This window comes from Athene noctua, chromosome Z, assembly GCF_965140245.1.
Source record: "Athene noctua chromosome Z, bAthNoc1.hap1.1, whole genome shotgun sequence".
Taxonomy (NCBI): Eukaryota; Metazoa; Chordata; class Aves; order Strigiformes; family Strigidae; genus Athene; species Athene noctua.
The window spans coordinates 261,191-278,976 of NC_134077.1; the positions used below are offsets into that span (position 1 = coordinate 261,191).

Genomic DNA, 17,786 nt, shown 5'->3' on the forward strand with positions numbered 1-17,786 from the left:
TTTAGTATCCCTTTAGTGCAGCAGGACAAGGCGAAAGCAGCACGGGGTAGGGGGAAGGAGGCTCCTACACTTTCAGGCAACTGAAGACTGACCTGGAAATTCTATCCTGGCTTAACTTGTCAGTATGTAAAATGTTAGTTCTCAGCTGTCTAAATCTCCTTTAAATACAGTACTTCAAATTTAATTTCTTATTTAAAAATAAAAACAAAGCACTGAAGCATAACATGGAGTCCCAGTGACCACAGCATGTATCACCAGCAGAACTGGGAGTGTTGCACCTCCAGTCCAGGCCTCCACCCCTGTTAGAAATTCTCCTGTAGCGAGCTGTCACAGGAAAACGAGACACGCCTTTGCCAACAAGAAACATTCACATCTGCAGGAATTACTCCAGGTTATTTTTTGTACCTTTGAATAACCTCCTCCTGAGCTCCCTTCTATCCCTTTCTGTTCTGTTTTCATCCAGGTGTTCTCTGCCCTGACGGTTTATGTCTAGCCATACCAAACAATTACGTTCTGTGCAGCTGGGCTGAGCTCTCTCGCCCTCTCCCCGAGTCCTTTTCTGTTTTTATCTATACCCTGTTACTGTTTTTTTCATTCTCCCTTAAATGAAGCCCAATTTATACTTTTCTGCTGCTGTCCCTACTACTATACACACATCCTAAATGTAAAAGCACTAGCAGTTCTGAATAAAAGCAGTAATACTGTTACTGCACATGTATGTTCTAATCCTCTAATTTTATTCTCAAAAATTTCTGAATCATTTAGAGTGAAACATGCTGTAAAAACCACTGGTTAAAAGCATAAATACTGGCACGGAACACTATAAAGCTGAAAGAGTTAAAACAGTGCCCAAATCATAAATAACTGGGAATAACTTTATAATGAGAGATGCTGAGCAACCCTAATTTATGTAAGAATAGCTTCTGGCTCTAGCTACAGTCAGACCAAGCTCCTAAAATAGTTGTCTTCAGGCCTTAAAGAAAAAGTTACATCCAGATGTAACAATACTTTTACAATAATACCTGAGTACAAGAAAAACTAATTACATAAGACATACACTGCAATATATGGAATTTGCCTATTTAGTTTTAAAAAAAGAAGCAATACGTGCAGATCAAAGGATATAGAAAATAGGACTTTGCATTGCTGTGTGAGAAGACCATTTACCATCTCTTACATAAATGTAAGACAGTTCTTACAGTAAACACGAACCAGTTCAGAAACAAAGAAAATATCCAGTCCTTGTATTTCTGGATGTCTTAGGTCAGCCCTCCCCTATCTGCTCCTCAGAGACTGGCTTTAAGACCAACTGTTTTTCAAGACTTGTGACCTTGTTTTCAACACAACTTCAGAGGTTACAACTTCTGAGGTTACAAGTGCTGTAGTTCAGACTAAAATGCAAAACACTGGTTTTAGCAGACAAGAAAGATGTCTGGTTTTCCACTATTGTGTATACAAATTTGACTAAGTCTTATGTGTCACTGCAAGAGAAACCCACTGAATTAAGTGCTACCATTCTGGATTGTAAATAACTTCAACTGTTACCAGATGTTAACAAGGCATAAGAAATCCAGCACTGCTAACAGATTTGGTACATATAAAACAAGGTAACACGGTATATTTAAAATACACAGCTAACAAATTATAGCCAGGGGACTGATGATTCTTAAAAACATGATTTGCAAGGATGACAGTAAATAATTTTCAATTATAAAACTTCAAGGTTTTTTTTTCAAAGCATGCACGTGTTCGTGTTTGTATGTAAACACATACACAAATAACCTCTACATCTATTCAAGAAACATACTGGTTCCTCCAGGTGAATTCTGAACATCAAAGGTTTGATTTTATAATGTACTCAGCATTCTCAGACCCAACAAATGGAATAATACTTAGAATGCTGGTAATAAGGCTCAGTACTTACTAGGATCGGACTAACTTACTTCACAATACCCATTATTATTCTGATAAAATGACCTGTTGAATGCAGTGCACTGAGATATTCCTAGCATACCCAAATCAACATTCATATAGAAAAACTGAGTTAGTGATTACACCACAGATACGCTGAAGACCATAAGAAATGTAACATTTTAACATTTGAGAACATTATTCACAGATTACTGTCTGGAAATTATTAACATCTCTCCTTTTCAGCAGTCTTCTTGTTATTCTGTGCCTTTTTACAGTATTTTCTCACAGCATATATTGCATGACAAATGGTATCTATGAACGAAACAAGAGAAGATGCCTACACACCTTGATATGATCCATCATAAGCTGTTTCTGTGCATATAGAAGAGAACAGTCTGGACACTTGAAAACAGACACCTTCTGGTTTTCAATGTGCTGATCAAAGTGGCGATAGAGCAAAGGTTGTAGAGTAAACACAGTGTCACACATAGAGCATTTATATATTATTCTAAAAACAGAAGTACAATAAACAATGTCAGTCATGTTGATGATCTGTTTGCAAGAATCATGATGTTAACTTTTTTTCTCAGCAGAGATAAGATCTGACATGTTTAAGCAATCATTTCACACTGCCTGAAAAAAGTTAAAATTAATTCAAAACACCCTCCAAGTTCAAAATATGGGAGCAGTAGAAAAAACAGAAAAAAAAAATTCATTAAAAAGTGCAAGCAAGAAGCCAGAGAACAACAGCATATGCCAGTTACATACATAACACCAACGTCTGCTTAGGATACTCTGAAAGTTAAATAACTTTGGTTTCTGAACCCACACCATAACTAAAGGACGATATACCTGGTCCAGGCTGTGAACGCAGTACGGTTTAAGGGAGTGACCGATTCCATCATAATTGGTAATATACTTCAAGATGAATTTATTTTTGGCAATGTGTATGGCTTTGAAGCTCTGTTTTTGTTAATGCTCTGAAGCCGAAACTTCACAGGATGGCATTTCCCAGTTTTGCAATTACAAGCCGTTAATAATCTATCTATGGAAGTAACAGAGACAGCACCAGAACTTCCTCAACCTCCTCCCTCGGAGCATCCGTGACTTGAGATTAGCCACCTACATCTCCCCTTCTGACAGGCCATATTCTGACAGAATTGTACCATTATGGTTTAGTAGCTGTGTGACTGGTGAAGCAATGCATCTATTCGTGTAGCTTCAAGAGTGCTTTAGAAATAGATATACTAATTAACAAAGAACGACATAAGTACTGGACACTAAAACCACAGTCCCTGAAAATGAGTATGAAGTTAAAATCGCGGATCACAAAATCCTAAGAACATTATTAAACAATCTGAAAATAGTTATATTTTTAGCAGATCCTTGTCAGCTGTCTGTCCAACAGACAAAAACCAGAGGGAAACCAGAAACATAATCCTCTGGTCTAAATGCTGCAACAACTACTACGTGACAACAGTTTGAAGCTGGTTTCATTTTGCTGGTGATTTTATAATGAAAACTATAGTTTAAATTGCATTCCAGGTAACTACTTACTTGATACTTTGCTGCTTGTTTTTGCTTATCTGTATGTTCGATTGTATTGATTTCCCTGGCAACTAAAGGTGAGTAACAAGATCAGCCATTCAGACTGCAGCCTCTAATGTACCTGTTTGTAAACAGCAACTACTTCTTTCAGAAACATCACACTTTTCTTCAATTTGGAAAATGAATGAAAGGAAATGACACATGAAATAAAAGTAACAAATAAATTCACCGTAGATCACTAGATGAGAGAGAACTCTAATCCATCAGCCATCGGCAGTGGTGGCACTTCAGACAAAGTTCAACTAAAATAAATGAAACCCAACCACAGGTGCTTCCTCTGCGAAAGCAGCCTTCCTAATCCCATCAATTAGGGGTTGTTCTCTGTCCTAAAGAAAGGCTTTCCATTAAAAAAGCCCAAACCAACAAACCCTGCTTGCTAGAGTGCTGAATTTTCTCATTATTCACCTAAAAGTTCCAAGTCCTTTCAGCAACAGCACATTGTTCAATATCAGTAAAGATCACTCTGTGCTGCGTTTTGTGATGACAAGGACACGGACACTGCTTAATGTCCAAGCCATTCAGTCAGTCCAAATATTTGAAATAATGAAAAACAGGACAGTCAATTAGCATGCTAACTTGGAAAAATATTTTTGTGGTATATCAGGTAGTCCCAGTTTCTTACATATAAGAGAATTTATTATTTACACAGCATCCTGAAGACCTATGTACTGCTGTCCTGCTTTCTGTGGTGAACCCTCTGCAGCGGCACACCTGAGGGCTTCACCTGGTGAAGATGGAGTATGGGGAAAGGGAAGCCCTCCCCGTCCTGACATGCCCCCTCCCCACAAAAGCTTCTTAAACATTCAAAACGAGTATCTTAGTTCGTCACGTTATTACTGACCCATACTCCTTCAGAATCCTAACTTCTTGGGTAATTCCCATAGAAAAGGTGTTCAAGAGATGCCAGAAACAGAAAATGCTCAATAATAATAGGTAAGAAAGAACCCCCAGGTTCCTAAAATGCAGCTTTGCCTCAGGTACCTCACATCAACACAACCCCATGGATCTTACTCGCAGTTTTAACGTGAGACAAGTGCGTGGCCGACCCCCGCGCAGGTCAGCTGAACTGAGCACGGACAAACAAGGGAAGAGACCCTCTGCAGGCACACGCTCTGCGGGGTGAGCTGCTGCAGCCGGGAGGGATGGAAGAGCCAAAGGATTCCCGGTGCAGGGGACGATTTCCCCTGGGCACAGCACGCAGGGCTGCTGAGCCCCTATGTGTGCTCCAGTCTGGGTCCCGTCTCAGCAGCCAGACAACGTACAGCAGCGATTCACTGTCAGCCCCCTCCACCCCACCCAAGGAAAAAAACAATTTCCTCAGAAAAGTACTTGCTGCAGTTGTGTAGTGGGTGTTACCCACACACACTCCCTGATCCTGGGGCAGCAAATATTCCCTTCTGTCCCTTAGAACACTCACTGCCTTCCACCGCCAGCAGCAGCTCTGCCCAGCGGCCAGGAAGCATCAAGCCTGATGACTAACTAAGCAGGCAAACAAGCCGAGGCACAGGCCTAGAGCAGCCGGGTCCCTGCCAGGGTGAGCCTCACCCCTCTGGGCACTGCTCACAGACCACGGCCGCACCCAGAATCCCACATTTTGGTGCCTGTTGCTGAGCAGCTGCCCTGATAGCCAGGTGCTAGGGATGTGAGTAAAGTCACATCATTCCAGGTTAGCAAGATGTCAACAAAGACTGGCAGAATTAAAAATAATTCTCTGATTATTTCATGATGTATATGTCTGTTAGAACTGTATCTTGCAAATAAGGTTAGACATGAGAAATTAGAAAACCTGCTTTATTGTCTCTGGTGGGACTAGACAGCGATCTCCGCTGGAATGAGTACTATATAAATTTATCATTATCAACAGGATTACATAATGTAATCAAATGAACTATGATCTACTACATGCTTCAGATTCTTACTGTATCTAAAGTAAGGGACAGAGGCCACAGAACTGCTGGGGCTGGAAGGGAGCTCTTGAGGTCACCTGGTCCAGCCCCTGCTCAGGCAGAGTCACCCCAGCAGGCTGCCCAGGGCCATCTCCAGTTGGGTTCTGAACGACTCCGCAGCCTCTGGGCAGCCTGCTCCAGTGTCTGGCCACCCTCGCAGGAAAAAAGTGACTCCTTGTGTTCAGGTGGAATTTCACATGTTTCAGTGTGTGCCCTTTGCCTCTTGTCCGGTCTCTGGGCACCACTGAGCACAGCCCAGCTGCCTCTCCTTTGTGCCTTCCCACCTGGTATTTATACACATCGACAAGGTCCCCCTGAGCAATCTCCAGGAGAACAGTCCCAGCTCCCTCAGCCTCTCTTCACAAGAGAGACGCTCCAGTCCCCTTCTCATCTCAGGGTCCCTTTGCTGGACTTGTCCTTCCCCAGCCCTAATGACCACGTTCCCGGGTACCGCAGCACTCGTGAGCACTGACAGGAGAAACTGAATCTGCTACAAAAATACCTGATGTCCGTCTGAATTTATCACATACAAAAATGATATTTCTCTAAAAACACTAAGAGCTGAATATATGTATTTTCTATGTAAGCTAAAAGACTTTACTGTTTTCACAGAAGCACAAGAACTATCTGGTAGAGACCCAAACTTCAGGCAGGTCTCCGGGAAAAGACTGTACTTGGTTCAATTCATACCAACATACCTAACAGTAGGAGCTGTGACTTACACCCTGGGAGGATTTATTTCAGTCACATCAAAAGCATGATATTCAATCCTCAACACATGCAGGTAAGCATGGTTTGTCTGATAACAGAAGTAGTCTGTATTTAACATGTAACAGCTCAGAACCCTGTCCCAAGCTTACAGGCAGCCAGGCTTAGTCAGGATGTGTTTACAACCACCTCAGTTCAAGGAGACACTTGTATGAGGGAGGCAGCTCCACCGCAGTCAGGCTGCCGGTGACTGCGCCTGCCCCCTGGCACACACCGGGCACGGTGCACACACTTCTTCACTTTTCAAAAACCCAATTAACAAATTCACCTATTATCTTAAAATAAATACAGATTATCTCACAGGAAAATACCTTCATATCACATAAAAGATGTTTAGCGTTTTGAAAGCTTCTGCACCTGATATGGTATTTCTCCTTCGTGCAATTTTTTTCTCTTAAAAAATGGAATTTGTGGGATAATATACTTTGTACCAATATTACAGTATATATCCATAATCTGTCTTGATAAACAAGAATTTCTCCAATATGCAAAAAGAGATCAGCCATGAAAAAAAGTCTTAGTGTCACTCCTATGAAGTTACACTGTTTCCTGAAAAGAGAGAAAACACATATAAGCTGTGGTTTCCCACAAAACCCATGTAGCATCCTAGGTATGCTCCAGGAGAGAGCTTCACAAAGCCTAAAGACAAGACAGCCATCATTTCCCTGTATTAAAATAATCCAGTTTCATCCCACTGAGAATCACTGCACACAGACTTCATTTTTCATACACCAAACAGTTTACTGTGTCTGTTCTGAAACAGCCATTTGTAATCTAACTGTACAGCGCACGGTTCCAGTAAACGCCCAGGGCACTCAGCGAGCCCAGTTCTTGTAACCAGTAAGGGGTCCCTCAGGACCAGACTGGCCTCAGCCGGACAGGACAGCGATAAGCCCTCCCCTGACACCCCCACTGGGCCCCTCCGCCATGCCCAGAGGGACCCCAAAGGCAGCTCCACCGCCACACAGAGCTCAACATCGTCGGCCTCCCGGGGAGGTCTCAAACTCATGTTCAAGGGTCAAGACACTTGAGGAAGAGTCAAGGAAAACTCCAAGGCTTCATATTTCTGAACACAGAAGGCTACCGGACCCTTCTTTTCATATGTTTTAAATTTTTACTTCAGAAGAATAAAAATGTAACTGAGCGAGTGTAGCCTTCTCTATAGGGTTATGCGACTATATTACATTCCTTCTTTTTGGTCATGAACTTGTTAAGCTTTCCCAACCTACTCCACTCACACACAACAGAGATGCCAGGTAAAACAATACAGATAAACCAGCAGCAGTAAATAGGTCAAATGCAAATGTATTTCCTCACACCCAACAGCACTTGCCAGCTGCACCCAGCGCCAGGCAGGCCACTCCTGGACCACTCTGTGGGGTTCCGCGCCCCGCAGCTGAAGCCATGGACAGACTGGAGAGGGCCCAAAGGAGGCCACAGAGGTGATCAGGGGGCTGGAGAACCTGTCCTACAGGAAAGGCTGAAGGAGTTGGGTCTCTTCTCCCTGGAGAGGGCTCGGGGAGCTCATCCCAGCGCTCCGGTGCTCCCAGGGCGGCTACAACGGGCACGGAGGGTCTCTCCTCACGAGGAGCCACGCACTGGAGACAAGAGGCAACAGGTACAAGTTGTACCAGGAGAGGTTTCATCTTGATACAAGAAGGAAATTTTTTACATTGAGAACAACCAATCACTGGAACAACCTGCCCAGGGACATGGTGAGTCCCCATTGCTGGGGGCTTTCAAGATGCCGTTGGACAGGGTGTGAGATAATCTCATCTCAGCCCCCTTTCCATGGAAGGCTGGACCTGATGATCTTTAGGGGTCCCTTCCAACCTGGACTGGGCTGTGATTTTTAACACAGAAAAAACAGAATTTGAGTAATGTCACAAATATCTGATGTCAACCTGACCAAGTTAGGTGAGAAACATCCTCAGAAACCAACTAACTTAAACAACAAAAACATTTCCTTTTCAAATTGCTGCTGAGTAGCAGAAATACACGTAGCTAATTCTGACAAAACCGACAGGTAATGATAGCTTGAAACAGACCTTATTAAAGGGTGAAACAGCAGACAATGTGAGCATCTCGAGTGTTGGTGGCAACACCGTTCTACCTGCAGATGCTTGGGAAACGGAAGCAAAGAAGTCCAAACACTGCGAAGCCTGGGACTACTAGTCGCTCTGCATGCATCTAAGACAGCATCTTGATTGAAACTGGCAAATTTAAAGAAAACACCACTCCTTAAGAGGAGCACTGAACTATCGTTTCTGTGATGTATTACAACAGTACTTCATAAAATATTATTTTAGTCTTCTTCTAATCAAAATAAATTAGTAAAAGACTACAATTATTAGCATATCTATATGGAAAGAAAACAAATGCAAAATACTTAATTCACAAAGTTGATCAGAAACAGTTCAGCAGATCCAAGCACAATTCAAGAAATCTTCTGCACTTTTCATATGTGAAGTATCTTACACAAATGTTGATCTTAATCTTTTGGTTTTCTCTAATGAAAATTATCGGAATCTGAAACACGTTTTAGATTAAATGTTGGTATTTCAAAGCCTCTCACTGAAGATACCATCCTGAATTAAAACAAGGTATCATTTGTCACTGGGTGAAAATGTCTTAATTTGGTATCAGACACAGTAAGTTTGTTGCCATTTTGCTTTAATGTAGGTTTAAACACCCTAACGAATAAATCTCCTGTTAGTAAATTAGAAGAAAGAGTGATAAACCAAATTTGTCTGAAATCTGGTTATTACATTACATGGTTATTGTGTTTCTCTCATCTACCTTCTATTTTCTTGAGTCTGCAAATTGTTAAAAAGCACTAATGTTCTCTGTGCACTCCAGAGAAACAACGCGGAGTTAATACTTGAGTATTTACTCTCAGTTCTGCACCCCTACCAGCAGAGGAGGAAGGAGGCACAAGAAAAAGGTCTGTCAGGAGAAGGCATCAGGCACCTGCAGCTCTCACTGGCTTCGGCGCAGGCCTGGAACGTTCAGCCTCGAAGCCAAGGGCCTAATTGCACCCTGTGTTTATGCCCAACTTCCCCAGCCACAGAACGGAATCAGTTCTGCATTAATCCAGAAGGAAGAGATTACGTATTGGAAAAAAGCTTATAAACAGCTCTATGATGCATCTATTTTGATTTGGAGAGGCAAGGCTGGCACGTCTCACACAATAGCACACTGGAATTGCTCTGCTTGAGACACAACCGGCTTAGGGAAGCAAAAACCTAACTCACCACTCCCAAACCCTGTGGCTTTCGTGAAGAAAACCTAGCAGACAGAAAGAGGAGCACAGATCAGCAGGAAGAACAGCACCTGACGAGCAAGCAGCCGCCTGGCCAGAGGAGCAGGGTACCACAGGCAGCTGTAGCCCGCAGCAGTGGCCCAAGGTCAGCCCAGAGACAACTGCCACTTGTAAAACCAGCTCTCACAAGAACACACCCTGACCCCTGCCAGCTGGTGACACCCAAAGAACCAACTTCCCATATTCACCCAGGTGACCATCTGTGAGCATGTAGCAGAAAAAAAAAAAAAAAAAAAAAGAAAAAAAAATCACATTTTCCCACCTTTTCAACCAGATGTTATGAAAATCACTGCATAAGCCCTACTGAGTCTTTGCAGTTCTTTTTGGAATCACATTATCTTAATTCACAGTAAAAATGCAGATGAGCTAAGCAGATCAAAACCGAACTAGCTGCCTGTCCCAATCACTCCTGTAATTACTGTATTGCTCTCCTGTAGCACGCAGTGTTTAAAGAACTGCTATTGCTGTGTTCATGGAAATTTAACCTTTGCCAAATAAACTGCCAGCTGAACTCATGGAAACATCGCAGGAACTCCACAGTCACCCACAGGACGAGGAACTGCTGGTGGCACAGCACGTGACTTTTCAGGTTACAAGCAGAGGACAGAATGCAATTTCACAAGTTATTCAAACGCAGGCAAGTGCAGTAGAAGAGTATTTTGCTTACTTTGGTTCGCCTATCTTGATACCCGGGTGTTGTGTATAGGCATGGGAGTGTGTGCTGGGAGCAGATTTAAATGCCATGGGACAGATAGGACACTTGTAAAAGACTTCACAGTGACAACCTTGAATATGAGACTTGAGTGCCGCCACATCAGAGTATACAACATTGCAATGCACGCAGCTGCAAAAAGAGCGGAAAAGAGTCAGTTCAGCCTAGCCCAAAGCAGTACTGAACGAAATGGAATCAACACTGATTTTCAAGCAAGTGAAAGAGATAAACACATATATACAACGGAATAAAACTACGTTATTCTGTCAATTTAAACAACCCAGTAAGAATCAACATAAACAGAGATTTGCGCATCAGAAAGTAAGAAAAAAGAAATTTCCCCAATTTAATTTGAAAATCTAAGAGATATGAAGTCAGAACATGTTTTTATGGTATTACAACAAAACAGATAGGAGGGTCAACAGAGGAATGTTCCACTGATTGTAAAAAGAATGCTTAAGTCCTCTGCAACTTTGTAAAGAGATTTTACAAAATGCATTTTTATCACATGCAGGGGATTGTATAAGGTATGCCACAGCAATTTAGAAAGTACCACCAAAACGGAAAACCAGTAAGGAAAACATTTTCACCATTTCCCATGTTTAGATTTAATGAAGACATACTGGTAAAGATTTTTTTGTACATGTAATCAAATCAGCACTTGGATTAAAAAAAAAAAAAAAAGGAAAGAGTAATTTAAACTCAGGACAACTAAACCAAATCTCTACAATCAGATCAATTTATCAGATTGGAATTCTGAAAAGATTTTTCAAAAACATACTTCTGCTGTGTCGAAAATTTGTGACCTTTCCGCATCTATTCTAAAATGAAATGATTAAAAAATTGAATTAATATTAGTACATAAGAATTTCTAGACACAATGGTCCCTTTTAGTGCCATAAATCTTCAGTACTAAATGCTACCGAGTCAGCCCAAGAACATACTGCAATAAGCAATTACAAAACAGCCTGTCAGATGAACACATTTCTTATTGACCAGTATTTTGCAGTAAGTTTTACAATTTAAACACAGAAGGCCTCCACCTTTCCAAAAATGTTAATTTTTGCTTCTTTCATGGGAGCATGATTGTTGTCATATAAATGTCAAATCGTTTTTGATACTGTTTTAATGCCCTGATGGTAGCAATAAAGCAGAAAATTACCTAACTCTCAAGAACCCTATTTTCCTTCTGAAATTTATCACCTTTGAATTTTATGAAGTGTCATCCTTTCTATTCTGAGAACTTTATTTACATTCTTAATCCTGTTAATCAAGTTTGTATCTGTCTAGTCTCTGCTTAGCAAAGCATTTTCTAAAATACATGGTCCTTGTCTTTTCTGGGTCTGTTATGATCTTCTCCGCTCATGCAGAGATCAACACTTCTTCACAGCTGTGCAAAGCACAATCCCCTGGGTATCAGATCTACTCCGATGGTGTCACCTCAAGGGAGCTGGGACACTTTTCTCCCCTCGCCATCCCATCCTGGCTGGACTCTGTTCCCCAGTGATGTGACAAACTAAATAATCCTCAGCATCCACCGATGTATATTAAAACAGTTCTTCAGGAGCAAGCCTTCCTTTCTCAGACTGCTCTTCAGTTTTCCTGTTTCCAACTTGGGAGGATGCAGTTAAACTTAAGGTTGGAATTTTCAGCTGATTTAGTTCAGACAGATCGCCTGAACTGCTGAAATCAAACTGACCTCCCTCACAGAGGTCCTGTGGAAAGGCAAGACAGGTTATGCTGTTCCTCCAGCCAACACACCACGGGGAGAAGGAGATGCCGAGGGGCCTAAGAAGGAAGAGATTCACTTTCCCAGACACTGCTTTTCTTTGCCCAGGTTATTTTTGGTTTAGTCTCACCATATACAGAAATTCTGACTTAGTGCGACATGTTTATGATACATCTTGAAAAGTTTAGTAACTTTAGTTTACATTCAGAGTGAAGGATTTATGAGTCTTCTGGTGTTACTGGTGCAGGCCACGGATCCCTGAAGATGATGCTGTGTCCAAACCCAAGTGACACAGACTAGAGGGGAGTGGAGTGGAGGTAGCAGATGGAAGAAATGCAGGACGAGACAGACTACTGCTTGGGAGAAAAGGATGAAAAAGAACCTAAAGAAACAAAAAGAGCTGGGAATTGTGTCAGGCTGTGGATTCAAGCTGAAAACAGACTGCCAGAGCAGCTGGCTTGATGCAGGACAAATGTTTCCTTCCCTTAGTGGAAGATCTCACAGCCATCCTCACAATGAACTCGTGGCACCTAAGGGGGAAGAAGCTGCCTACTAGTGAGAGTTTAAGTCACCCTTCTCTGGTCAGACAGGCTGAAGCAGAAATGTTTTAGAGGAGTGCTGAGCAAAGCTCAGCTGTATGGGTTGCTCTTCTGGTCTCTTGCTGTGCTGCCTGCCATCCAGTGTGAGTAGAATTCTAAGACAAAACAATTTTCAAGCCTTTCAAAACTTAACATTTCCATAAAATACCTCTGATCCCCACTTTCTCAGTAAGTTGCCATTACAGGGAAACATAAGAATAAAAGGGAAGCTGAAGAGTAACAAAGAAGAACCAAAAGACCAGGCTGTTTGAATGGGAAAGGTACTTTTCAAGTGATGTAAAGCCGAGGAATCTTGACGTCCCACAGAAGAGAGAGCAACCAGAAAGGCGCAGTAAGCCTCCCAGCATCTCAACAGGGAATTCTGACAGTAAATACTGGAAACGACTGTTCTACCAGACAGAACTCAGACGGTTTTTTTAGACCTTATAAACTGTGAAGTCCTGAGTCTGACATTTTATGGCTGGATGAGACTAGGTAATATTCTGATTTAATAACATACAAAAGTGGATGCCCAAAACAAAGCAGAATCCTAATGTGGTATTTATTCCAAAATTTGTAGTACTAATAGCATTGTTGCCATGACAACCTTAAACCCCTGAAGCTGTATTCTACAAACAATGCTTATGAAAATGGAAAATTACTTTTAAAAGCATAAATTATACATAAATTGACAACAAAAGTAATCATTATACTGACCGAAAACCAACTCTTCGGGTATAATGCAGGCAGTTCTTAGTGACATGAGTCTGGAAGTGGACAGATCTGCAGATTGCTCCACATTCAGGACACGTGTATGGAGATTTATGCTGATGAATTCTCTGGTGTGATGCAAAACTGCACTGGTTAGGAAGCAGCATCTGGCAGATATTGCATGTCTTCTAAACGATAAACCAAAATAGATGAAACAAAAGGTTTGGTTCAGCTATACAAAACGTCTTGTGTCAAACACTGTAATATATCAAATAAAAGGTTAAATGTTATGACTGTGATGTGAACCAAAAGGAGCAGGCAAGTACTAAATGCAGGCCCTGCTGACAAATCTTGTAGGACAGAGCTGGCAGATACTGGCCACCAGACATACTGGTGTTCTGGGCCATTCTGACATAACAAAGCTCTTCCGTGTATCACTGACCACGGAAGATGCACATTGGTTTATATAAATTTTACTTAGGTGCCTCACAAGATTACTTTGATAGAGCAAGAGGCCTAAGTACACCTCGAGAGTCAAACCTTATGGCTTTAATTCAGTGCACCACATAAAGTAGAAAACGCAAACCCACCAAATACACTATCCTCACTTTCTCTGATCCTTGCTCCTGATGAATTCCTGTGGTAATATCCATAATAGCAATAAAACGGAATCTTATCAGGCAGAAAGGGCAGGGATAATTTCAGTATCTTTCTGAGGCTAGAACAGAACACCTGCATTGTATCAACATACTGTGCACCTGAGTAAAAACTAGGGATATGTAAAATACTGACAGAGCTTTTCTTTGCAGGGCAATCTTTCCACATGCAGGAGTAACTTACTAAACTATATGCCAAATCAGAAACACTGACATTCTTTGGGTGCTCTGTGCCATATTTGAGATGATACAACCCAGCTGTAAACAGGCTTCACTTTTGCTCACAGTTGCTTTCCAACACTGGAGGGCACAAAGAGCCAAACCTGCAAAAGCATTTACAGCCATACATCTCTAAAAACCTCCGAGCAGACGCTCCTGTACGGAGCTCTGCGTGCTCAACCTTCACCATGGGAGCTGCTCCACCGACTTCAACAGAAAGGCTCATGGGCCCGAAGTCAAGCACAAATACAAGTCTTTGCAGAATGTGAGTAACTCAACTTCCTAAGACTTTGCTTTGTAAGCCTTTTCAAATTTTTATTTCTTATTACTTGGGACCTATGAATCTCAGCAGTGACTTACGGAGATTCAAAACCAAAACCAAGACTCCTTCATGACACGGGTAGTTTTTTAACATGAGATTTGCATATTTTAAAAAATGTTATCCCTTGCAAATGTAGTATGCGTACATTTTGCAAGAATATAGAACAAAACAAGATCTCCAGAACTGCACTACGAATTATTTACTAACCTATATACAATGAAATGAAATAAATAATTAAGAAATAATCCCTTTCCTCACGGTACAGTCTCTTACTAAAAACCAAGTGCATCACAAAAAGTCACCCCTTCTTCCAATTTAGGTGACTCTCATTTTAAAAACCAGGAAGATCCAGATCATGTAATAGCAGAATTAAAGCTACCATTGAAGAAGAAATAGTACAGTGTTACGAATAACCTTCACAGGAGTCTGACTTACTAGTATAAGCAACTATGCCCGTAAAAAAATAACCTGTTCCCATTTAATCAACAGGAGACAGACACTAACTCCAAAGACAGAAGGAAAAAGCCTTCACAGTCACAGCAGTTTCTTTTTCTAATAGAACACTGTTTAGTAGCAAGGTCTAAAGCAACTTCTTAACTGCCTTAGCATTTTTACAGTAGTACTGATATTCTAAGAACAAGTGTGTTTTTGTAGTCGTACATTTCATTTTCATTCTTTTTCCAAACTAGCTTAATCTAAATGCTTTTTTGAGGGTGCATGCAAATACTCTGTTTCTTTTATTCAGAACAGTAATTTTAGGTAGAAATGTTAACATGAAACATCTCGTGGTCACACACACAGAAGCAAGAGGTGTAATTTCATATGGTTCACTTTTAATGTTTACTTTGTGAACAAGGTGGCCTGGTATGTTTGAACACAGTCTCCATCCAAACACAGCTCTCAAATGTCCTGACAACATCAAGATGACAAAATGCAAAACATTAAAATAAAGGAAGTTAAGCAAAGAAAACCTACTGTTACTCAAATTTAGGTTCAGTACTAGCACTACTGCCAGCCTAGAAGATCAGTAGATAGCACGGACCCTCGTGGTAGGCTTCCTGGGGTTAACTGTCTGCAGAGATGCTGAACTACCACCCTGACTGCAGCCTTTGTGACACTGCAAGACTGAAACTGTGTTCAGACACATACAAATATTCACTTTGAAATGCCAAATATTTGTCCTCAGTTGACCACACAGCTACGGCTGGGCCTCCAAACTGCACAGAACTGGTCTGGGATGTTAACTTTGTCTTTGGCTCAGGCTTAAAGGCAAAATCCTGACTAACTGTAACTCCACTTAAAACGTGCTTGCCACATTTACTTGGCTTCAGTACCATTCCTAAAATCTGTCTTTTGCCACTTATGTATTAATGAGCAGCCATATAAAACTGGAGATTCTGGAGTACTATTTGATTACATAATAAAACAGCAACAGAACTTCTTATTCCAGTAACAGAAACACAGGGAGTTCTCACAGTCCTTCCAAAGCCCTCCGTCTGCAGCCTTACAAAGGCAACCGGGGGTGCTGTGCCACGGAAGAGCCCTCCAACATGCCAACCCCAGCTAAGTGCATCCCCCAGCTTGCCACAAGCAGCCTGCCAGGCTCATCTGTAATGCCAGGCTGCCTCAAAACGCCAGTGATGCTGTTTGCTAAGGCCACTGCTTTGCTGTTTTGATGAGTACTGTAAAATGTTTAATTGTAACTGATTACAGTAGAACAAGAAGAATCTACTGTGAAATTCTGAAATTCAGCATGTTTGCTTACCATTTTATTTTGGGCTTAAGGTGGCATTAACTTCCAGTTCTCTCATTCCAACCCATACCAAAATAAAACACAGTTTGTGAAAATCATCACCTGCCTGCATTTAAAGTCAAAGTTTCAGAAAAAAAAGGGTTAGAAGAAAAAATGGTGGAGGTGGAAAATAAAGATACACAAGAACTATGAGTATGAAGGGAAATGAGCTGTGTAGTTTCCATGGGAGCTATACACTTACATCTGTAAATAAGACAAACATTAACATAAATGAGCACAGGTTTTCTACTTCCCCACCCCACCCCCCCAGTAAGCAGATGAAGGTTTCGTTCAGCCAGGAAACTTGTCAGTGAGTGGTCCCTTTCCCTTTAACAGGAGTATTAATGATTGTAAAATATTACAGAAAGGTTAACAACTTTATAGGGAACATCTTTAATTGCTAGGGCTGTTTTACTGTTCTTTATTTTATAAGAAACATTCTAACTTCATAACAGGAGTTTAAGAAGAACAAGAAGTAACAGCTAGTTACTGCTTAGACTCATTGAGAACACAGAACAGTACACAATTTCCATTTCAAGAGCAATTAGGTGGGCACTAGAAAGAATAGTAAGCTGCAAATAGTAACTTTTTTCCTACTGTTTGCAAAAAACAGATGTTTATTTTTATTTTTTTCCTTCCTTCCAAAGTTAAAGTATCAATTTCATCTAACTTTCCTGTCTTCTTCCTCCCATAAAAATAGGTTTTGCGACAAAAAGCCAGTGCTGACCACTAAAAAGGAAAACAGAAGTCAGAGTATTTCTTGTCCAAGCTTTTCAAGGGGTAACATATAACGAAAAAGTACCAAAATGTTTATTAACAAATGCCTATACAGAGTCTTTCTTCAGTAAACACCACCCTTGTAACAATGCTTGGGACAAAAAAAACGGACAAAAAAGGTAGCTTTTCAAGAAAGCAGGATGTATTGCTCTCACTAAAGCAACTACTCAGTTAAACAGTTTCTATGCTGGGCATTTCAGAAAAGCTGCAACGCTGCAGCGTGCAATGAAGTGCAATGTGAAAAAAACAGCAGCGTTGAGAACTGCTGCTTGATATTTGAAAAGGACTAAGAAAAATATTTAATTATCTTTTAAGAGGATATTTCAACAAAGATTTAAAAGTATGCTTATTAAGACTGTTTGGTTTTGTTTTTTTTTTTTTTTTTTTTAAATGAACATGGAAACAGTTTCTTTTCCTCCAGTGCTTTGCAGCAAAAAGACTTTTGTTTTTTGGTTTTGTTTCGGGTTTTTTTAAACCCTGGAAATCCATGGCCTAATAAAGCAGGTGTTAAGGCCTTGTTCATGCATCAACTCTTAAAAGAGAGCAAGTTTCCACCAAGAGACACAAACACCCCGACTGGCAGCAGGCAAGGCCAGCTGCTCCCTGCACTTTCCTCATCAGCTCTCCTCCCCGCGGAGCAGCACCTGCATACCCACACTCACCCTTCCACCTAACTGCAGTTACATATTGACATCCCAGGAGTATCTCTGTTGCTTCCCCATAGTAAATCAC

The 17,786-nt window shown here is 41.2% G+C and overlaps 1 protein-coding gene across 10 annotated transcripts in view; it reads right to left on the reverse strand.

The window, feature by feature from the left end:
• The window catches only part of ZNF532 (zinc finger protein 532), a 60,614-nt gene that overhangs the window by 12,189 nt on the left and 30,639 nt on the right, over nucleotides 1-17,786 (reverse strand). For 9 of the 10 annotated variants that reach the window (XM_074933077.1, XM_074933075.1, XM_074933072.1 and 6 more), the window contains 3 exons: nucleotides 13,295-13,476; nucleotides 10,226-10,402; nucleotides 2,260-2,422 (listed from right to left, as the gene is read on the reverse strand). In XM_074933077.1, the coding sequence (XP_074789178.1) occupies nucleotides 2,260-2,422; nucleotides 10,226-10,402; nucleotides 13,295-13,476 (522 nt within the window). The remainder of the gene's footprint in view (nucleotides 1-2,259; nucleotides 2,423-10,225; nucleotides 10,403-13,294; nucleotides 13,477-17,786) is intronic. The other variant, XM_074933078.1, reaches the window with a different exon arrangement.